The 24,789-nt window shown below is 38.2% G+C and overlaps 2 protein-coding genes across 7 annotated transcripts in view; both read left to right on the top strand.

Annotated features, from left to right (window-relative positions):
- Fuss (SKI family transcriptional corepressor fussel) overlaps positions 1–24,789 on the top strand; it is a 126,102-nt gene that overhangs the window by 70,263 nt on the left and 31,050 nt on the right. For 3 of the 6 annotated variants that reach the window (XM_076326469.1, XM_076326471.1, XM_076326470.1), the window contains exons 1-2: positions 18,670–18,777; positions 19,120–19,349. The exons of the other annotated variants lie outside the window; for them this stretch is intronic. In XM_076326469.1, coding sequence (XP_076182584.1) covers positions 19,309–19,349 — 41 coding nt within the window. In that variant the 5' untranslated portion in view covers positions 18,670–18,777; positions 19,120–19,308. Of the gene's footprint in view, positions 1–18,669; positions 18,778–19,119; positions 19,350–24,789 lie in introns of those variants that run through there. 6 annotated transcript variants of the gene reach the window in all.
- On the top strand, positions 6,630–8,546 carry LOC143154369 (mitochondrial import inner membrane translocase subunit Tim17-A). The gene is made up of 2 exons (XM_076326477.1): positions 6,630–6,809; positions 7,788–8,546. Exons 1-2 carry the CDS (start codon positions 6,717–6,719, stop codon positions 8,280–8,282), a joined length of 588 nt encoding a protein of 195 aa, XP_076182592.1. The 5' UTR covers positions 6,630–6,716; the 3' UTR covers positions 8,283–8,546.

Here is a 24,789-nt window from a genome sequence, read left to right on the forward strand (position 1 = left end):
TCGAAACGAGATTTAGCATTGTCGAGAGGCTCGTGTTGCCGCGTGGGCGCGCCAGAAACGGAACGGAACGGAAGTCCTCGAGATCTCCAAGTGCACCTTCTTGATTCCGGTCGCGGTCGCCGCTGCGGCTGAAACGTGACCGTTTGGCCGTGTAACAGGATTAGAGGGGGATAGATTAAATTCGAGATATTTAGCTCGAGCATTTCTACCCCCTCCCCCACCACCTCCTCCAACCCCTCTTTACCCCGCTCTATGCCCTCGTTTCTCGCATCCTTCGCGAACCACGAGCGAACAGTAGGATTTTCGCCAATATTTTGGGTGTTTAGCCTTTGTTACCGGACAGTGGCCATTGTCGCGTGAAACGATGGGCGTGGACCCTCAACGTGAAAGAGAACCGGCCACCTTCCACGGTCCCGATCTTTCCTTTCCGCGACTCTTCTCGTTCACAAAAGAACCCTGGACCCGATACTTAATTTCCTCCACGCAGTACGGTGACTCTCCAATTTACCACACTTTTGTCTCTTACCTTTTCCTCGAGGGCGCAACTGTTCACCGATTCGTCGATCGACAGTTTTCCTATTTAGCGGATTATACTATTTCCAATCGACGAAAGTACATCGCAATGATGTCACGTCGTTGGCAGGAATGGTACGTGACATTTCGAACGATTTTTAATTATTATACTGCGAACGTTTTAGACTTTAACGAAATTGAATGGTTTAGATTGTAAGAGAATTAAAGGTTTTGGACTGTAACAAAATTGAAGGTTTTGGACTGTAAGAAAATTGAAGGTTTTAGACTGTAACAAAATTGAATGTCTTAGACTGTAACAAAATTGAACGTTAAGTAAAATAAAAAAACAAGATTGCCAGAAAAGTACTCAAAACACTATTACAAAAGTAAAAGTAAACTATAAACGTGTCAAGTAAAAATTGTACACTTTGTAAAAATAAAAATAGAAGAATCAATCGAAGTATATTGAAACTCTTTACAAAATTTTTCCAAAAGATTGTCCTCTATTTAGTTGATTTGTAAAATATTGAATATTTTAAGAAGCGCCGATATTTCACAGAAAACTGAAAGCCTGAATACGAATTCACGCTCGAGATTATTAATTTCCTTAGCGATCGAGGAGACCGTGAAGAGGGGATGGAAAAATAAACGATCGTTCTTTTGAAACGTGCACGATCGTCGATTAGGAATGCAAGATCAAAGCCGCGGTACCGTGATGGTTAATGTCCAAATGTCGCCGACGACGGCACAGTTTCGGATGAATATTTCAGGATAACCGTCGTCGATGGGATCCTGTTGATGCCGCAATCCCCCCATGTTGTTCCCGCAAAGAGCATTTGTGTAATCTATCAGTACGTCCGGGACTTTCGGGGATGAAACCCTTTTATCGCTCGCGCGAGGTGCTTAAGCGGTTGGTTAAGTTGAAAATGGGGTGCTGTCGCCGCGCGCACAAATCACGCGGTGGCTTTCAATCTTGTAGAGAAAAAAAAAAATAATAATAAACGCGACAAATTATTTGGAAGCGTTACGTACCGACGATCGTTGCACCGATGTCTTCTAATTTAAAAAAAGAAGTGTCTCTTTATTTTGAAATAGTTTCTCTTTCGTAAAAGAATATTAATTCATCGAAGAAATTTCTCTTCGTAGAAGAATATTAATTTATCGATGAAATTTCCTTTCGTGAAAGAATATTAATTTACAGAAGAAATTTTTGTACGTAAAACAATACTAATTTACCGAAGAAGTATTCCATCGTAAAAGAATATTAATTTATCGAAAAAATATAAGAAAGAAATGAGAAAGAAATTTTGTTTACATATTTTTAAACGTCTACAGTGGAAGACCAACGTAATATCGTTTTCGTATGCATCCTGACGATGCGATTCGTCCATCGAACGATCAAACGAGAACCATCGGGGCTCACGAAATTGTTATTCTCGTAGAGTTAGGAGGATACCGACATCGGTACCGTTCAGCAACGAAAGCTCCACTGTAGTTCGTATTTAGAGAACCTACGAAAACACTCGAACTGTTGCGACAGCCGTCCACAACCGTGTCTATGTTTCAAATTGTTCCGGGAGCCATTGTATTCTCGCGGCTGTCCGTTAATAATAACGTGTATTTATCTCGAGAGTGTCATGATTCTTTCGAACGGTGCTTCTCCATTCTCCGGCTACGGCAATCTCGCTCCGTTCGAGAACAGCACGTGTCATGCTGGGAAATGAAACCGTGTACATTGCCACGAGTAATAAATTAAATATAATTATTGCACACCGGACACGCCGTGACAAGAATAATTATGAATGGTTAGAAAAAAAATTCCAAATTCTATTAAAATGTAATATCAACGCCTTGGAATTCTTCAAAATTACTAATATGTCGCAAAAAGTCAAACGTTGACTATATAAAATAACAGCACCCTATCAAAAAAAAAGAAGACCTAAGAGAAGAAGAAGAAGTTAAATATATAAATATAAATTAAATATAATTGTTTCCCAGTTATCGAACACGTTGTGACAAGAATAATTATGAATAGTTAGAAAAAATGCCAAATTCTACTAAAGTGTAACACCTATCAAAAAAAAAAGAAGATCCAAAAGAAGAAGAAGAAGTTAAATATATAAATATAAATTAAATATAATTGTTTCCCAGTTATCGAACACGTTGTGACAAGAATAATTATGAATAGTTAGAAAAAATTCCAAATTCTACTAAAGTGCAACAACACCTATCCAAAAAACAAAACCCATAAGAAGAAGAAGAAGTTCAATATATAAATATAAATTAAATATAATTGTTTCACTGTCATCGAACACGTTGTGACAAGAATAATTATAAATAGAAAAAATTCCAAATTCTACTAAAATGTAATATCAACACCTATCAAAAAAAAAAAGACCCAAAAGAAGAAGAAGAAAGTTTGATGATCTTTTCCCTGAACACCTTGTACACGATAGTGTGGGCAATTCGCAATGATCCGAGTAAAAAAAAGTCACTGCGTCACTGACAGGACCCGTACGAGAAACAACAATAAAAAAAAGAAAGAAATGGCCGCTCGGAGGAGACCAATGAGGGTCGATAAGACGCATCGGTGTTGTAGAGTGGATATCTTGATATCGCGATCGAAGGACATCGATATTATCGGGCAGCTGTCGCGTGCCGTTTAGGTCCTGAATAGTGGCGGTCGTCTCCTGGTTGAAGTCGACAACAAAGGGGATCCCCTGTTTTGTTAATCGTTCTCCATAATGGAAACTGAAAGGGGTCCTGGCTCGAGTCGCGATGTAACGTTAAATATGTACATGCAAGCGGACATATCGCGGGGTGGAGGCAAACCGTGAATAGTATTCTTTGTAATAGAACACCGACCGCGGATTACGAGATTAAACGTGTATAAAGTATCGCTGATGAAACCAGTGATGAATTTTCGTGAATGGAAGCTTACCAACGGAAAACAGTTCGATGCTATACGTCGTGCTCCTAATCGCGGTGTTCGCGATCGAGTTTCTTCCGCAGAGTAAAAACGAAACACGTTACACGTATCACTGTCTTGGCAATTTGAATCGTTATCGCGAATCATTTTTACCAATACGTAACCGCGAGATTATTGAACGATACAACGGCAAACGAATCTTAACGAGCTCGATAAATGTACATTTTTTAAAATCATCGGATCGAAGTATCGGAAGTTTGTTTAACGGTGAAAAGTAACTCGAGAGTTGCAAAGAAAATAATGTTCAATGGAAAAACGAGTCACTGATAACTGGAGGATGTAACCGGTTCTTGAAACCTATTTCTTTCTAAACGATTAAATATAAATATTCCTACCGGTGTTCGATTACTTACTTTATTTTTGGAAAATAGAATTCCAGGTTCATTTATCGATTCAGGTCGACTCGTTTAAGTCAACTAAAAGAATCTAACGCAGAAACTTCGGAAATGGTAAAGTTTATTCGGATTGATGATAAAATTTCTACGTTACTTTCCAACGAAAATATACAAGACTTTTTGCAAATGGTTGTTCGAAGAAATATTGCGTTTCCTCGTTTCTAGAACGTATCGTTGGCGTATCTGTGTGCATCTGCGCGTCGATTATGGTTTCTCAAGCAGCTGTAAAAATTAACTTACGGAACAAAGAATCTACGGGAACAGTTGTCATGTGAACATTTGTCGCGAGGTGCTTACGCTCTTCAGGTTGGTGTTTCGTACAAAAGTAAGGGGCAGGTAGACTTTACGTGAAAGCGGATTGGATTAGGATTTGGTAGAAAGGGCGGTAGAGTAGGTCGAACCCAATTTGCATGCCATAAACCACGTCGGCTCGTGAGATTCAATTTTAAAAGAGTAACGAAAAGCCTGCTGTTCTAGCGCGTACAACTTTTTCTTCTTCGAACGACTCTCGTGGTATACATGGTGTGTCAAGATTAGTGGACCAATCTATACAATATTCCTTGTATTTTTAACAGTAAATTTATTCAATTGTTATTTTCCAACGTTGAAAAGCATCATAGTGTATAGAGAGGATTTTTGTACGAAGATCTTAATTGTTTCTTCTTTTTCCTCCTCGTGAGTAAATACGAGCTACCCCACTTAACTGTGCTTAGTCGAGATAGATTAAATGGTTACTCAAGACCACTAATCGGTTATGTTCGTCGTGTATCGTTTAACTATACTTCTTTCGTAACAAGCAAATAAATCACACAAAGTATCACGAAGCACCGATGCTCGAAGACACCATCCAAGTTGCACGGTGTTCCATTTCTATTTTCGTATCTCTGTTACGCGCGGTGGGTGCAACGAATACACAAATGTGTTTCGAGTACAGAGAAATTTATGAAAGCGGGTTACCAATTTACTCCTCGTGGAAGTTCAATAGTTTCTTAAAAATTACTTTCTAAAATGATCGCGATTGATGAAACGGATTCTCAGGTAAGTAACTGCGCTACCCCAACGAGCTGATCGATCTCACGAAACGAAACGAAATAATTGAAGTCATCGTTTCCATTTTCAAGGCTAAAAACGTTCACTCCAAGTTCTATTTCCAGGTTCGTGGTTCGTACTTCTATCTGTAAGACCTTTGCTAGTATAGGTAAATTTTCTTCTTCAAATATTTAACACAACGAGTGAATGAAACTCACAAAAAACGAGACAAAAAAATTAAGATCCATACGAATCAATGTCGATCTATTTAAATAAATTCGCTTCAAGTTCTATTTCCAGGTTCGTGGTTCAAACTTTTCGTTTCTCATCTCATCTCATTCTCGTTTAACATCTTCGCTACCGTAAATAAATATTGTTTTTCGAATACATCGTTGCTCGACTTTCGAAAGCATCGCAAACCGAGGACAAACCTGTGATTACCCGGCAAACGTAAACCATCTCGAGGGAGCGGTGATAAGGAGACGAATACGAGGACAGATGTACGAACATGTGTTTCGACGTGGCGTTAAATACGTGGTAACACTCGATGGGTTTATTCGTTCTGTCACCGGATCCGTCGTGCCATGAAACTGCACACTTATTTCTCGTATTACACCCACGTACACCCATTGGGTAATCATCGTATAATAGCCGAATAATAATTTGTGCAAGGAGGGTTGTCGCGAGCAGTAGTCGGATAAATAAGAAAGGAGCCCGTAGGCTAGGGGGGGGCCAATATGGGCACCTTAAACGCGGTACAGCGCCCCCTGTGCTACACCAGCGGCCATCTAACCCCGCTACGATGTTTATTATTCACTTAGGATGCTCACGTTCTATTTGTTCCCTGCTGAGCCCGTTTCCAAGATCGATTTACCCCTTCGGTAGGGCGACACACCATTGAACAAGTGTCGCTCGAAAGTAGCGTCCAAGTGCACTCGTTTTTCCTTAAATCGAAAATTGAAAGAAAAAAAAACAATTTTAGTTTTTAATAATTCTGTTTGGACGTGCATTTCTCCTTTAAAAGGATATTTTTTTATGGTACTTCTACGGGAAAAAACTTTAAATTTATTCATTTTCTTTATTTTTGTATTGCTTTATTTTTTAATAATTCTGTTTAGACGACCTGTCCTTTGAAAAAATATCTTCTTGTGGAACTTCTACGAGAAAAAACTTTGAATTTATTCATGTTTTTTATTTTTGTATTGTTTTATCTTTTAACAACACTATTCGAATGAAAAGAACATATACTTAATATGTAATTCGTCTATTCTGTACTTTAAAAAAGTAAAATGTCATTTTAAGCTCTGTGGTCTTTGAAATATTAATGTTCGTCGACCCATCTCGGTAATTTTAATTGCTAAATATTTAAAACTTCTATTTTTAATTCAATCTTAAAAAAGAAACATTGAAAAACTATTTCTAATCGTCGAAGAACGATTTCAGCTTTCATTTCATGGACAAATTCACATCCCTAATTATTTATACACCAAGTGGATATCGAATCGAGAAAATGCAATAAAAATGAATTGTCGAATACTTCGCGCGATCACTGTCAAAACAGATGTTCGTGTAATTTGTATTAATATACACAACGTTACTATTTCCCTTTTAATAATTCAGAGGAGCAAAAATCCTTATGTCGTCGCTCGTGCGCGAATAATTAACGTAAAATCATGAGTCGAGTATTCGTCTGGTGACACGATTACGTTTAATGTCGTGTAATAGTTCGATTATGTCAGTCACTATGCCGAAGAAAATCTGCAATTGACAAGCTCGCAGGATTCCACGAAATGGAATATAATCGCGAGCCTTGTCCCTGGAGAATAGTGGACGATTGCGGAGGTGCATTTTCTATGGGTACCATTTGTGGATCGCTTTTTCAAGTAAGTCGTTTCTACTTGTACAAAAAAATTAAGTTAAATTTTGCGCCACATTGGACCAAACCAGTGAGCAGCCATGGCTAACACATTTTTTGGAAAACTTTCGACGAGAGAAATCGAATGCAACTATAGCTCACGTCGAGTGAAAACAATCTGAAAAATTGACTCAAAGTTTGGAACTAAAAATGATTAAATAATTGTGTTTATTGGATGAGAACGTAGCAATATAACGTACATATGCTGTCGTTCGCAGCAGGTAGCTTTCGATGCGGTAGAAATACGATAAAACTTGGAGAAATTAAAAAAATGGTGTGCTCATCTTTTGAAAGAAGATTTGAAATCTTTGCACATTCGTTTGGTTCAATTTATCGCTCAAGTGGTTTATGTATCTTGTGAATGTACTGCGCTCGAAATAATTTTCTCTTGAAACCCATTTCCCCGGTACCAGAAACTTGACTTGTACAGCCACCGATCCGTAACTTTTTAATAACTTATCGAATTACGTGGCTCAATTCGTACTATACGAATAAGAGAGGTAATAAGAACCTTTGAAACCATCAAGGAGATAATCAAAAGGAATTTCAAAGTTCCAGTGTGTAATACTATTCGAAATAGTATTTCGTTACAATAATATTACATGTAGTGCTACATAGTATTGTCATCATCGTTAGTGTTAGATACTGTTATCATCTGCGGAGTATTACATACTATAGTATTACATAGTATTATCGTCATCTTTAGTGTTACATACTATTATCATCTACAGTAGTATTACATACTATAGTATTACATAGTATTATCATCACTAGAAATAGTATTGCATAGTATTACTATCATCAATAGTATTACACAGTATCGCCACTATCAATACTATTACATATACTATCTATTACCCAAACTCGGCAACAAACACGAACCAAAGCATATAAAATCTCTCTATTCGAGCTTCCAGACCAGATGAATCCCATTTGTCTATTTCAGAGCTTCATCGGGTTTCGAAATGCTCCGGCAGGGTTCCGAAGAAGACTGATCGGTGGTCTGATGACGATGAAGAATCGAGTGCCCCAAGTGGCTGGGAACTTCGCCATTTGGGGTGGTCTCTTCTCAGCGATCGAGTGCACCTTGATACGGTGTCGCGCTAAGGACGATCCTTGGAACTCGATACTGAGCGGTGCTCTAACCGGTGGTGTTCTCGCCGCTAGGACCGGAATCCCATCGATGATAGGAAGCGCGACCGTTGGTGGTGTTTTCTTAGCTCTGGTCGAGGGATTCGGCATCATGGCCACGCGGCTCAACGCCGATTCCTTCGCTCAGCACATGCAGATGTACGACTTGGAGAACCTGCCAGAGTTCCACGGTCTCTCCCCTAAATCGCGAATAGGTTTCAGCGGTGCGCCGATCAACGAGGAGATCTCCTCGAGACAAATAAACGGTAACAACAGTGTGGACCTTGACAGAATCGGCAAAGGTAGATGAGATAGGTTCGTTGCAGTGAATTTTCGTAACGTCGATCAAGTATCAAGGAGCAATGTATTTTTTCGGAATTTATTTTACGAAAGAATTTCTAGTTACAATTTCCTGTCGTTTTTAACATTCTGCTGTCTTTGGTGCTTAAACGAGTTTCACTGGAAATTGAATCGAATTTAAGTCGTTTAATTGGAGGGACAGTTTTCGAGACAGCTGATCTATAAAAATTGTAGGGATAAACAAGGTTTTGAGTCGATAATTTTGAATATTTACGTCGCGAAAGAATTTATTACACGGAATTTTGATATTAATATTCCTTTCTTTTATTTGTGAAGTACACTTTCAATTTTTGATAAAGTATTGTTTGAAAGTCGTAAGTTTATTTTAAGGTTTGTCACACGTTCGGAAAGTGTCCGATAAATGTACAATAAAATATTCTACTTGTAATAAAATTTCTTACCATTTTATCGTTCAAAAGGTGGAAATTTTTATTCAAGTAAATAGGGAGTTGGTTTGTCTCCTAATTAAAAGAGAAATTTAAAGAGAAACATTTTTTAATTGGTAGAGAAAAATTCTTTAAAGAAACATTTTTCAATCGGTAGAGAAGAATTCTTTAAAGTAACATTTTTCAATTGGTAGAGAAAAATTCTTTAAAAAAACATTTTTCAATCGTTAGAGAAAAATTCCCACTGAGAACTCGATCCGGCCGATATTGCGCGTTCAATGTTGAGATACACGATCGGAGAAGGTTGGTCAACCTGCACCCGATTGTCCAGCGTTCCATTCTCCTCGCTATCTCTATCTCCTCGAAGGACACAGATTCCAAAGATAACGCGTGGTAGACGCGTTGGCTGGAAATCGTTTATTTCGCAAGGTGGTAATGACTGTTTTGACAGCGGCTCGTACTCGTACCATCGTGAACAACCCTGTGGGCACTACCTACGTTCCGAGGCACCATTGTTGCCGACACCAGATTGGAATCAATATTTACACTCGAGTCCTTGTAAGCTGCGGATTACCGAAGGCTCAGCCGATCCTTCCAACCCTTTCTCGATTGAGTCGGCACAGTCAGTGGCCGTTTGAAAAATTTTCGTTGAAAGGGTTCGCTAGCGACGATCGGTTCTAGGCTCTGCGTGGACCTAACCCTTTGATGGCTACTCGAAACGTTGAAAGTCCTCCGTGTAGTCGTTTCGCGAACTCCTTCGACGATTCCTCGCACAGCTACCAGCCACGCGAAAGAGGTAGAGGGCAAGTCTCAAAAGTACCTGACCCTAGAAAGAAAACGCAAACAATTTTGGATAAAACATCTTTGTTTCTCTACATAGTCTCCTTCTGGATCGATAGACTTTTCTCAACTATGTTCAATAGCTTCTACACCCTATTTATAACGATATAACCCTAATAACCAACAACCAACTACTTGAATAGGAGTCCACCTATTCATTGTTTGCAAATCTTTCACCAAGGAGGCATTTTTTCAAATTTGGAAACAGAAAATCATCCCAGGGGATGGATAACACAATTGGATAACCAATTTTTTCCAAATTCACTGAAAACGTTCGCTATTGACGACTGCCAAACAATACCAAACAACCTGGCATCGTCAAACTTGAAACTTAAGCTCTACAAAGTCGGTACTTTCTCCTTTGGTCGTTCTTTTCAAACTAGTATGGCCATCTGTAGGTTGGATCGGGTACTTGTGGAACTACCCTCGTAGAAGGGAGTCACGAGCAATTCAGGGGTGCACTATTGCTCTCGATAGGTATTCAGTTGGGGTGAGCATTGAACGGTGACAATGAGAACTCAATCGTTATTGTATCTCGTTGGTGTGGACCGGGTGACTATTAAGGTCGTATGGTACACGTGAAAAGCTTCCATGGGAGACCCGTTCACGGCGTGGATAATTCGGAATTGGATCATCTGGGAACACGGGGGTCTTTCTTTTTAGCACAATGAAACGTTGAACCGAGTTTTAGTCACTTCTTTTTAAAATAATAAGTCGAATGGAATGTCGGGTTGGGAAGAACGTGAAAGTGTAATACTAAATACGTAATAAATAGGTAAACACGTTTGGATGGATAAAAAAAATACTGCGTACAGTAAAATATAAAAATTACAAGGTGTTTTCATGGACGTTTCATTGAGTTTCGATTACCCTTTCGTGATTATTATTTTTTCAAGCGTTAGCATACATACAAACGTGTTTCCTTAGAATTTTATCTTCTGTACAATAATTGAAATCTCTTTTCAAAAAATCAAACTTGAAACGTTCCTAATAGTGACAGAATAGTATTTTTTTTTTTTATCTATTCAAATTTGTTTACATAATTATTATATTTTTAGATCAGACTTTAAATATAGCACTTGAATGTCCATTGTTTGTCCTATTCCCACTAGTTTCAATAAAAGGGGGACAAAATTGTAGAAAAACTACACGAGTGTTCAAGTTGTGTATATTACGCCCTCTGGTGTTTTTATTCAATCATATTTAGATCTAAACACATTTTAGATCATTGCTACCTTTTATAGCAATTATCGATCATGTAGACAGTGAATGGTAATAAACCGATTGGTGTGGATCAATGAATTAAAGGGCAGATTTTACGAGTTAAGTTACTTTCCGTCGATCATACGCGATTACTTTTGCCCTTCTGTTGATAAATTTGTAATTGGCACAATGAGTAGACTATTACATTTTCTAGTACCTATAGAGCACACAAACAAGATATAAAATAGAGGTTCCATTTTATTAGATTTTAAGAGGCCAAAGGGTGCAATACGAGCTCAAAACTAATTTTATTCTCAATTCTCGTTGGTGTATATGATACATAGGTATCATAACATTTGTAATAAATTATTAGGGTAACTGTAACTTGAAAAATATTCTCTATTCCATGTTGCAACAATGTTCCAAGTTCCATTTTTAAAAACGAATAGAAATAACTAATTTGTTGCGTTTACTTTTAATACCTATACATAATGGCGCTGGTACGTTTTTCTAGTCTCGATCAATAATGTTGAAAGTGACAAAAAACTGTCGAAGAATCTTGCAAGCATGGCACGAAAAATGATTTTCTGCATTACCTGCAACGCCTGTTTTATCGACGTGCAATGTTACACGATCTGAAATACCGACCTCGTAAAATATTCGAGGTTAGAAACTACTTCCTCGTTTATGGACGGTTACTCTGGAAACTACAATACATTCTATCGTACAAACTGAACCACCGACAGTAGTTCAGTGAAAAAAAGTTGAAAGTAATTCAAAGCGAATAACATCAGAAACAATGAAATATAAATTGTCGTACATTTCGTACGTATCTCTGATCGTTGCAAATATTGTAAATTTGAAATCGTGAGCTTTATCAAGTACTCCTCGATATAAGAACAGAAAACGATCTTCTTGCAACCTTACCGACTTCGGTTGAACACGATTCGCAAAGTAATCATTCTGAAAACTAGAATGCACTGCACACCCATTAAATCTTCTAGGATCGATGCTTCGGTGAAAAAGAAAAGAATAATTAATTCCATACGTTGCATTTGTTAAATTGTATATCCCAAACGTGTATTCGTCTCATTTACCGAAACGTTCAAATATTTCTCACAGCAGACGGTTAGTGGAATAATTAAAAATTCTATGAACACAGATACAAATGTGTCCTGATTTACTGTCTATTCGATAGAGACGTTAATATATTTCGTTAAACGTACAGAAATGGAATAAAGGGCGTGCAAAATGTAACTCGTTGGACGAGAAGGAACGATATGAAAAATGATCGTGGCGTACAGTGACAGATTTCCCTGCAGCCGCATTTCCCTAAAAACGAGTGCATAATAAAGCCATTATTGAGACGTTTACGTCTCCCGCCTCTGGTTTGAGCGCGTTTCGAGACGTTTGAGAACCGGGCGAACAAAAGCATCGCCCGATCTCTTTATAGTTATGTCAGGACACGTGCCCCACATAATTTGCCACCGATGGTTATTATTCCATTGTAGCTGTGCCTATTATGGTCTTTACGACCAACCACGAACAAAACCTTGAAATGGTAAATACCTAGCCCCAGTTGCGGCCAACTATTTTCCCAAAGTCCTTCTGTTATTCTCGTCTCGAAACGTTCCAGCTCTGAACGAAGTTACGCTAAAGGAATTATCACGAGTATCGTTGTTTCGTGTTATCGAGAACCTGAATCGTTATCGCGAACAGCAATGGAGAATAGTACCGAATTAATGGTATCGAGCACCACCTACACCCATTTCACACCTATAAATAGGTATCAGCTGACCGAGTTACCTGTTCTTGCGCAACGTGGGAAATATTGTTCGAATGCGAGAATCGTTTCGAAATTTCGTTAACGATTGTCGGTCGTTTACTTTTTTACTGTTTCGATAATTGTACCAGCTTGTAGAATTTAACTGTCCTTTATGAATACTAGATACTTAAATTCGTTAATAGTTTCAGTTTAGTTTGCACGATGTACGAACGTTTATTTTCGTGCAAGAGATAAGAGAAATAAATATTTTCATTTCAGGGTTAATTAAAGCGACTTATTTCGGTCTCGTTGATTTTTTCTTTAGTACAATTTAGTTATCCTCTATAAGAGCGACGTACAATTTTTACGATCGGTCTCTTTTACAATTAATCACGTGCAAGCAGTTTTAATTGCATAATTTGCGAATATTCGTCCCGTGCCTTCTCAAAGGTGCGTAATGGGAGAACGGGGAAAGCAACCCTCGGTTAAGTGTTAACTGTGCCAACAAACCCTGTTCCTTTCGCAACCCCTTACAGCGTGGCAAAATACACGATGACCCTTTCCACCCTATGAACACTCGAACCTCAAGAGAGACCAGCACTCAAACGATCGTAAACAAACTCCTGATCTCGTTTTAAACGTTTCCTACGCGTGCAAATAAAGCGTCGATTATCGATTCACGCTAATATTATGTCTTCCACGTGTAACTAATGAAAACATTCCAATCACGTTGCATTGTCCATCGATATTGCATTATCCTAATCGATCGATCTACCACTGGATCTATCTGTTACTTTTGATCTATGTGTTCTGCTTTCGCTGAATACTGGAAAAAAAGTTGAAAAAATTGGAAAATTTTTGGAACAATCGAGATATTTGTACAATTTAAAATCACGATATTTGTACAATTTGAAATCACGATATTTGTACAATTTGAAATCTCGATATTTGTACAATTTACAATCACGATATTTGTACAATTTAAAATCACAATATTTGTGCAATTTAAAATCACAATATTTGATCGTTCCTCGTCACCACCTGATCAACTTTATCGACCTATTTCTCTAGAATGACACAAGGGCCCGAAGTGTTCAATTTCAAAATCGAGAAATTTCAAATGTACAATTCAAAATCACAATACCTGATCGTTGCTCGTCACCGTCTAATCAGCTTTATCGAACTATTTCGCTAAAGTCTCGTTCCCGGTGGTGAATTCGCGCGGACGTATACCGCGACGACGACGACGACGACGACGATCGTCGAAACCGTGAAATAATCGAAAATCGATTTGACGAAGAGTGCTGACCACAACGTTACCTTCTACGATTGCTACGGAATTGTTTCAGATTGCTATTCGAGTGGCAAACACGTTCAATTCAGAGAAGCGGGCCTGGCTTTCGGCTCGAAGGGTGGTTCCATTGGCAAGGAACCGAACAGAGGGGGTTATAATCTGTATTATCCCTCGACTATTAGTGTCGAGAGGATCGGGAGGGGGGCACGGATTACACTTATTACGGTGGATACGTCGAATAACATTATGCGTAACGCTTTGCGCGCACTGCCACCGAGCATCGCCATCTTCCCTTTAATTAAAACCTTGCTCCAGGTAAGACGACTGCACGGATTTAAATCTCTCTGAGAGACGATCGGGAAAAATCGTTGGAAAAAAGCATAATACGTGTCGTCGATATCGTCACGATTATTTATTTATACCGGAGAGAAGAAAGAAGAGGGAACACGCTGAAAATAACGAATAGATACTTTCGTTGGAAGTAACGGGCAGTGTGCGTTGCTACTTTAAAAGGAAACAAGTTTTAATACTTGTACAGGATGTCGAGAACTTTTTGAGTAATTAAGCTCATATATTGACAACGAGGATTGTTTCTGATACTGTGGAAGGTTTTATATTTAATTTAAATCAGAGATTGAAATGCGAATCGTGGTTGGAAACTTAAATGTCGATTACATTAAAAGAATTAAATGGAATTTAGAAAAATTCTATATATGTATATATATTTTATGATGTTGCAAATAATTATCGTGAAATGTATATTACTGAGTAAAATTGAAACGATTTTTCGAGTCGATAATGTTATTTGGTGACACCTTTCTTTATCCGACTCTCTAATATTGCACTTGGTGGTCCATTAGTGGTAGTTTAAATTAATAATAATGACAAACTATCATTTGAATTTTTGTCATCATTTCAATGGGTGTGACACCTCGTTTGGTCGACCACTGCCTTGTTTAAACTCTGCCACCCAATATTTTACTGTTGTAAACAAAAGAACAGACTCTTCTCTTTGATATCAGTTGAAGCAAAACCTTTCAAACAAAGGTATTGTATCACGTAACGATAATAAATTTTTTCCAAATTCTCTGAGAACGTTCACTATCGACATCTGCCAAACAAATACCAAACAACCTGGCATCGTCAAGCTTCAAACTTAAGCTTTACAAGTTAGGTACTTCCACCCTTAATCGTTCTTTTCAACCAACTACCGCCATCTATACGTCAGGTAGGGTACTTCTGTAACTATCCTCACACATCAGTAATAACAGGTCGAATAATCAAAGACACGGATAATTTTCCCTTAAATCAAACCAAAGATAACTACGAGTGATCCTCGAGAAATTAACATTCTTCATATTTTTGCGTTTCTTGTTTCTCTATGTATAAAATCTTCCGTGAACAAATCAACAAAGATTAATTGGATCAGAAGTATCGCGATCGGGACTTAAATTTGCGTAAACGGAGAAATCGAAACGGAGACCGCGGATTTCGTTCTAAAATCGATAAATCGGGGGTAAAAGGACACCCTTGGTAGGCGCGAAGGGCCACGACAGGGACACCCTTCCTTCCTTCCTGTTGCCGGCGGACAACAACTGTTGGCCTATTAAACTAATTGACTGCGCAGTATGCCAGCACCCGCAGCAATGTCTGCACGGTTACACGGGTAAAATCGTGTCCAGGACGTTTCCCATATGTAACCCTGTGTCGTTAGGTTAGCGAAACTTTCGGCGACTCGATCGCAGAGAGGCCACCCCTCCTCTCTGCCCCCGAAATTACCAACGCATCGTCGCCTCCGAACAAACGAACGTCACACGACGAAATCGAAACTCGTTATGCTAATGTCTCGCTACTCGACCGTTAACCCCTTTGCTTACGATATCGTGCGAGACTCGTGGTAAGAAAATCAGGTCGAACGTAAGAACTATGGGTGTGTTTTGGTTATATTTGAAGGTGGAAATGTATATTTTTTTTTTTTATATTGGAGAAGAACACTTTGGTGAAAAGAATATTTAGCGTTCACGAGGACAGAGAGTTGAATCCAAACTTGCTGTTGATTGTGAAATATGATTGTAAATTATAGAGCAGGCTTCTCGAAGACCATTTACGATTTTTGTGAGGAAGATTTTTTTTAGTTATAGATACATATGACAATATAAAAAGAGACAAGTGCGAGTGAGAGAATGATACCAAAGTAACAACCTGAGGATAATCTACGGTTGAAATATTATATGGATTTATAGTTTAATGTAAATATACGATAGATTTGTAGCCTTTTTAGAGGACGTGTTAACAATAGGAAAAATCGAGTTGTCGTTTCCGTTACGATCGAGTTGATCGAAAATATACATGGTGGGTACTCTAAAAAACAACAGATACTTATTACACTGAATGTTCGATTAATGGAGGAAGAATTGTGCAAATGTGTAACCATGGATCAACGATGCGTTTTAAAATTGGTAGCTTAACGTTGTAAGGAACGTAGTCAGGTAACTGCAATGATTCGTAACGAGTATTGCTTATCCCCAGTATCGTGATTACGTTTTGCTACCCTAGTGGATTTGATCGGTATCATAAACCCGCTAACCTCGTGTTTCGTACAATCAGCCACATGTCTGGCTGGTAGAGGAAGCTAGCTTTAATACCCAACACGCGCCCTCATCAAAGCGATCCTTTCAGTATTGATAGTCCATTGAGAGCCACACTTAACCGCTCCATCTTCTTTTGTCCGAGACCTAGTTTGCGGTGAGCTGCGACTCGTTACTATTCGTTTATCGATACTTTTTACACAGTCGTGGATAAAGTCAGTTTAATTTTATCGTTTCGGATTCAACGTGTTAATATTTTATAATTGGCTGCTTGAAACGTATGTAAATCGCCGATGGTGGGAATTGCTGCTCAAATGTGACATTCTTTTCAGATATTTCGACATTCTGTTTCGATGGAAAAAGAATATTTGGCGGTAATTTTTCCTTTAAAAAAATTTCCAATCCAATGTCGAACAGCACACCAAAATTCTAATGTCGAACAATCTATAGAAAGTCAAATATCGAATGGTATGCAAAAATTCTAATGTCGAACAGTATGCAAAAATTCCAACGTCGAAACATTCTAATATCGAACAATCTACAGAAAATCAAATATCGAATAGTATGCAAAAATTCAAATGTCAAACAATCTACAGAAAATGAAATATCGAATGGTATGCAAAAATTTTAATATCGAACAGTATGTAAAAATTCTAATGTGAAACAATCTACAGAAAATCAAATATGGAACAGTATGCAAAAATTCTAATGTCGAACAGTATGCAAAAATTCTTACATCGAACACTATGCAAAAATTCTAACGTCGAACAATACACAACAATTCCAATGTCGAATGGTATACAACGCTATGCAAATCAATGAAAAGACTAACTGTTGTTTCTTTCGTGATATATAGTATACGGTTTCTGCGAGAACATGAGGTGGTCTTTCACGCCTCATAGGAGCAACCGTAACGTAATATCATTTTTTAAGCATCGACAACTGCGAGTGTGTTCACAGGAACGTCACCGACGATCGCTGACATTAATAAAATAATGCAGTCACGGATTTCAGGACACTTCGCTGCACGAGGGGCGACAGAAACGGGGGTGAAACGGAGACACGACCTTATGTTCGTACATCGTCACTCTGTTCTCTCTGTCCGACGTCCTAGGTGAGAAGCGGAGAACGATACGCGACAGAGTGGGAGAGAGATATTGCCGGTATAATTGGCGAGGGTCCGCAACAATATTTATTACATGCAGGGGCGGCAGAAATCATAATGGCCAACTGGGGTATAAACTGCACCAGCCTCTTTGCGGTTCGTTAAACGATGTTTCGTTAGGGTGAATCGGTCCTACCGCTAAAAAAGATGCACGTCGATCTTCTTTGCACCCTTTAGGTTTCCTTCTCTTCAGTTTCTCGAAGAACGTGAAATATTTGCTCAGCGATGGAACTTGGCAGAGTGACAGCACGATTCTTTCAATTTCGAGCAATTCAAGAGTGGGCAATACTAGGTTCTTCGATAAGTTTTGTCGTTTTTTCCATTGTAAAAAGATACTTGAACAACTTTGGACAATTTTAAATATAAGAACGAGTCGATAGATCTACACGAAACTTTGAACGTGTTCATCGAACGGCAGTGACATTTTTAGAAAAATAAAACTCCATTTCTTATCGAACGACAAAACTTATTGAGCAACCTATTGAGTTACTTTGGGTAAGTCACACCTTTAAAAGTTATACTTTGTTATCGTTACAAAAATACAATCGAATTCAGATGCAACGAGTTTACAGCTGTAACGAGTGAAAAATTATAACAATTTTAAGTCACATCTGCCCGTAGAATTATTCACTCGTTATAGCGAGTATACTATACAGGTATGCGATTGTAATTTTGGGAAATTTTGAAAAATAGGTACTATTGCAATACTTTGTCATGCCCAAATAAGCTTAAAACCTACTAGATCGAAACATTTGCAAGCAGGAAATTAACTACATCGAATAGATACAGTGTTGTGATTTTTATTGTACACCGAACAACAATGTTAATTATTATTTTTGTTCACAGTCCCGTGCATAAATAAAAAATCTAAAGACACGTACAGCTCCGATTACACAAAATTCAATTTCCGAACGAACACGCTAATTTCCCGTTCCCTAGCCTCGCGAGTAAGTAATCGAAAACCGATCGAAATACACGCAGATGGTTGCAAATGACGTCGTCGACTCGTGTTCTCCAGTCAGGAGCACCGGCAGCTCCCCGAGCCTTCTACGTCGCTGCTTTCAAAAATTAATCTTAGACAAGGTTCCGCTGGAACGACGCGGCCGAGCGTTTCCTCGGCGTGCATGTTTAGCGCGGCTCACCAACGAGCCACTGTGTGGAGGCTGTGTGGGTGGGTTGAGTACGAGTACGATCGTAATGTTCGGTAAGTACGTGTTTGTAGTTACCCCTGAGGCGAGCCATCCCCGAGAGCCAAGAGAACCGTGGCTCCGCCTTCATCCCCGTTATCGTCGCCATGGGGTTGGTTGTTACGCGGGTGGCATACTCGGGGGCGGTTCTTCGCTACCCTGGTCCTCTCTCTCCCTTTCGCCTCGCGCCATTTCTCTCTCCCTCCGTCTCTCTGCTTTCCTCTACCCGTATTATCGCGTTACGTGTGCGGAGGGAGCGAGAGAAACCGTGAGGCTCGCACAAAGCGTAACGAAACGTTGCCCGAATACGGACAGTCGCTCGCAGTCATCCCTAACGTGCTCCTTGATCTTCCGTGTAGCTCGTTCCATTCTTTCGCGAGGATTCGATTTAACCACGGTTACACGAGACCCGTTCGATCGACGCGGGGATACCGCGTTTCCGGTACGGACCGCCGCCACCGATCGGGAAAGAAAGGATCACCTGTCGAGCGGAGAGCAACGTTTCTCGCGCATCTTACGTGCTGGGATTTGTGACTGATCAGTGATCGATGGACGGAGCTTCCTGCGCTTTGGAGACTTGGTCACCCAGGTATTTGTCCGGCTCGTATCGCTAACTCTTTTTATACAAGATGAGGCACGCGCGTGTACGGAGATCGAATCGGTGAAACCGTCAGTGAGGAAATGCACGTGTCTTGTATGGGACTCGAACTGGGTAGGGTCTGTAGACGAGGAATCGAGTGAGTTTGTATATTTTTTTTTTCTTCTTTTTTTTAAAAGTGTACGAAAATAATATTTCGGAGAATTAACACGGAACGATCTCGTGATTGAGCAAATATGTCTCACTGGACGAGTATCGAGGTTCGATAACTGAAAATAGGTATTGCGAATTTCAAGTACGCGATAGTACCGTGAAAAGGTTCAAGATTTAGACACTAACCTTTTATATAAGGATTTTTTGTGCAATACCCGTGTGATGTAAACAGTCATGGAAAAATATTACATAACATTCGAAAATAGTTTCTCGCTATCTCCTTCTCTCTACGTTATCGGAATCTTCACGATATCGACGAAGCAGATTACGTTTTATTAAATTCGTGTATCCACTAATGTCATTTCTTAAGGCTTCTGAATTCTTAATTAACGCGATAATACGGTTTTTTATCCAAACACAGTGTACACACTTTTCGCAGGATTGAAAATTAGTTCTCGTTGTTCTTATTCGTAAAATATTTATTGTGCGTGCGTGTTATGGTTTGTTAACGGTAATTAGCAAGTAACGAAAGACACGATTTATTGCACTGAGTAATTTGTACGATTCAAAAGTAAATAAGATATCAGATGTACGTTCAATGTACAGATATCCGAAATATTGTCTATTATCGTTATCTGTGCTTTCATTTATCATTTCTTGGGGGTAAAGAATATTTTAATGTTCCATGGTTACTGCATCGTTCGAAGTTTACAGTATTTTAAAATATGAATCAATATTACTAATTGTATTAATGTTACCGAATTATATTAATAGCAACGTCATTGCATTAATATCGACCGTTTTTAGTGTTGAAGACGTAGACAAGAGTATTTACAAAAGAAGTTAGATAACCCAAAATTTATAAAAATTTCGAAACATTGTGCATAAGTAGATTAATTTACTCGTGGCAAAAACAATCATTTTTCGTTGGTGCTATAATATAGTTTGAAGGGTGAAATCAACCCTTGGAAAATATACAGATTGAAATGAAAAATACACCTCTTTTTTTTATATATGAAAAACTGTGTAGAAATAATTGTCGAAAGTTTGTTCTCCATGGTCTCTTTTAATGGATATAAACCATTTATGTGTTCCACTTGTTTTTTTTCGATAAAAAATACCTTAGCAGTTTTAATTAGTAAAATCATTTCGTAAAGCGATATTTAAATTATTGTTTAAGTATAAAAAATTTGGATAACTTTTAATTATTTAAGCAAGCCACCACGTATTTACAATTACATCAAAGATAAGACTCATTAAAACTAATCAATGACGCGTTTTAATTACAATAACATCAACATACACAACGTACGTTACTTAAAGTGTTATCTTATTAGACTATTTTTTAAACCACGCGATAAATGAGATATTATACGAAGTTCTATCTTAACAGTAAATGACGCAGAATCACACTGATGCCGATAACCTCGAACTCTCCGATTTATATAATGCGAACGTGTTTGACTCCTGATCATTAGTGTTATATACTGATTTATTATTATCTATTATACACTATTGATTGGTTACATACCATTTCTTTGTATTAAAGTTACCGATATTAAACTTACTTGTAAAATATTTAATATACATTAACGAAAACGTATATAAAATATCACAATTGTTTAATAATTTGATTTATATGCAAGCGCAATGCATACATATTTTATTATATACAATATAATAACATTTGTATTATTTAACTTGTTTATATTGCAAAAGATTGAAACAACTCAATTATCAATAGATAAATTTATGTAATCGCATCTTTCGATTGTTATAAATCTACCCCAGAAATTACTTTATTCGGTTACATTTATTATGTAATATTGCGGCAGTTTGCCGTGCAATTGAAAATATTATTAATCATTGCACGAAAGACTTTTCTTTAAAATGACATTGATAAATGTTGATAACGCAATTAACATGTTGCTCGATTTTGTTGATTCGTGAGAATCAAATAGGGAAGAACTACATTAGACTTTTTTATACACAAGACGCATTGTCCACGATAAAGATGAAAAAGTCAATCTAAATTACAACAGAAAAACTGGAGTTTTACATAAACGAAAAGAAAGCCACTTACTACTGTTCGCAAAGTTAAATTCTTGTAGAAGCTATACAGGTGCAAAGCGAGAGCAAAGAAAGGTAGAACGAATGCAAATGAATATAATGTTGTACGTTCATTGAAAAGCATATACTGTAAATGCTTAAAGAAGCTTGTGACAAAAAATCTATTATTATATTCTATGCAAATCTAAATCTATACAAACTAATAATTTCCAGTATAAAAGCAAGAAAGACTCTGATACGAAAGACGTACTTTTTTTTATACAAAGTAAGAAAATTTGATGAGCGTAACTACTCGTTTTACATTTGTGATACATCACTTGTTATAAATGGTAAACAGATTTATTGAAATATTATAATATTTTTCCGATGCAGGTCAATTTTACCGGAACAGTTCCACCGTAGCAATTATCTGGACAGTGCACGAGAGTTAAATATTTCTATCAAGTACATATATCGATACTGCACCAATTATAATCGGTAATTCTCAGCGTATCTACACCGTTTACTACTTGCATAACTCTTCAAATATGTGATTAAATAACATATATTTGAATTAATCAGGTTTGTTACATTATGATATCGGTACAGATCATCTTGTCAATATATAATGCTAATGGACAACAGATAAACGCATACGTAAATTGAACAGTTCGACAATCGACATCACTGATACTTCTCGTCGAGTAACGTTAAGATATAGAACTCGACAAAATATGTATTCCGTTGTAAAAAAAATAATCTAATAAGATAACACTTCGCGTAACGCGTGTACGTTGCTCTTACAATATTATTATCCACACACGTCGTCGATTAATTTTAACTAGATCGTTGATGTAATTACAAGTACGTACTTTGTTTCTTAAATAACCGAAGACTCTGAAATTTACACGCCTACGTAAACAATAGTTTAAACATCTCTTTGTAAAATCATTTTACTAATTGCAACTGTTAAAACGGACTTCGAATTCGATTACAGAAGTTAGTTTCTTTATTTAAAAAAAAAAAGAAATGGAACACGCGAATTGATTATACTCACGAAAAGAAGTTACGGGGAAGTCTTTTGTATTCGGATTTTAAAGGGAGCAGATACTCCAATCGAATCGTGAGGTTGGTAAAATTTCTTGCGATCGATATTAATTTCAACCGGTGTGAAATATTGAAAATTTTGTCGGTTAAGATTTCACTGTACCTGCTCCGGTGGAAAATGTGTCGTAAAAATTGGGGTCGGGCACTTCACGAACGTTCCTAAGCAAGTTGATAGCCGATTCACGAGTCCGGGGCAAACTGGTCCTCGGGGACACGAGGGTGCAACGTCGAACAGAGGGTGATCATTCGACACACAAACAAGCAAACACCATGAACTGTTTGTCCAGAGATTAGCCGTGCATCGCTTTGGATTTAACTCGCGAAAGACCTTGAAAGTAACAACCTGTTCTCTTCGGAGGAATTAATAAATCCGGAGCCTTGGGGCTCAGGTGACCCTGGGAAAAGTTTCAACGTTCTGAGAGCATCTGGGAGCAATTTCACGTGTTACTAAAGTTTGACAGTTCGAGTAATTTTTCGCTCGGCTACTCACCAATGCTCTCTCTTTCTCAAAGAAAACTTGACCGGCTCGAGTACGCGTCGACTTTCCTCTTACATGTAAAATGTATTTCGTTTTACGTTCACGCGACGGTGGAAATTGTTTATCTCCATTCTCGTCGGGTGGGTGGTCGTACGGAATAACAGAAATTTTTCGAATGGAATTAAAGTATGGAATTTAATACTATTTGTTTGTGTTACGTAATGGATGATATTCAGAGCAAAGTGCATCGTTTGATCTATCCAAAGAGGGGTTGAGACTCAGCTTACTTAGGATAATGTGAATTTTTGCAGATACAAAATAGACAATTCATTGGCTATAAACCCTTCAAATCCCCCGACCTTCTCCACATTTTAATTCTCGTTTCCTATGAAATTCATATTGCAACTGTCATAAATAAATTCTTTTAAATTTATGAACGCAGTTTTAAATACTTGTATAGTTTTATAATGACTGCAACCGAGAAGGTGATTCTGCATGGAAAATAAAATGTTTGTGTACGAGATTTTTCTCCTTTAATTAATTTTTAATTAAAAATTTGTAAGACTGCCAATCAAACGCAGCTCTCGCACTGTAAGGATAGATTTATATGCAACATAGGTTTAAAAGTTCATACCTGACGTTTTAATGTCTGCAGAACAAAAAATGCCTGTTTTGTAACTTAAAAAGAATTAAGTTCGATAACGTCGAACGTAGACCAACGGATCTTTTTCCATAATATTTTAAATAAATAAAATCACTTTCAAGACAAAACCATAGACGGTCATTTCGTGCTCGAAATTATTTTTCGTCGTAATTACAACTCGATAAAATTGAAATTTTCAAATGTGCTCCGTATTTCATGGTACACCCTGATAATTACGGGTACACGTTTCAACCGGACGTGTTGCACAGTCGATAGAAAGAAAGAAAATACAATTCGAAGGACGTACCGATGTCGGAGAACGTTAGAAAGAGAAAAATGGAAAGAGAATCGAGAGAGAAATAAGGGAAAGAGAATCGAGAGAGAAATAAGGGAAAGAGGGAGCGAAAGGGCAAGAATGGCACAAGTTGGGGGTGTATAGTCACTGGAGGCGGGAGTTGCAGCAGTGATGAAAGAGAGGGGGCGAGAGAGAAAGAGAACGAGAGCACGATGTAGTCATAATGGAAGCGCAGAGATTTAACAACGTTACAATGAACGAACAAGCGTTCCCCGACCCCGTCCCTGAACCCCCCCAACCCTGGCTGGCGCCTCCAGGAACTGAGGATCGCAGATTGAATTGTAAAATAACCGAGAGGGGAATAATACGCCTCGGTACAACATTGTGTTTGCATTTAAATAATCCGCGAGCCCCAGGGTACGCTTATCCTCGCGACTTCGCCCCCGTCTACCCGCTACTGCATACTACAACTTCCCTTGTATCGCGTCCGTTTCTCTCCAATGCACTATACCTAGGCGTTGCGTGGTTCTAGCTGCACGGGAAACGGGGAAACATTATTCCACATCCCGGAAGAAAGTAAACAGACGACGATGAAACTTTCCTCGCGTTATTACGTCTCCAATTTACGGTCTTCCTCGTAACGAACAATCGTCTCGATCGTTTCACCAGCGATTCCAAACGTTACGATTCCAGATATTTAACCAAA

Source organism: Ptiloglossa arizonensis, chromosome 14 (genome assembly GCF_051014685.1).
Source record: "Ptiloglossa arizonensis isolate GNS036 chromosome 14, iyPtiAriz1_principal, whole genome shotgun sequence".
NCBI lineage: Eukaryota > Metazoa > Arthropoda > Insecta > Hymenoptera > Colletidae > Ptiloglossa > Ptiloglossa arizonensis.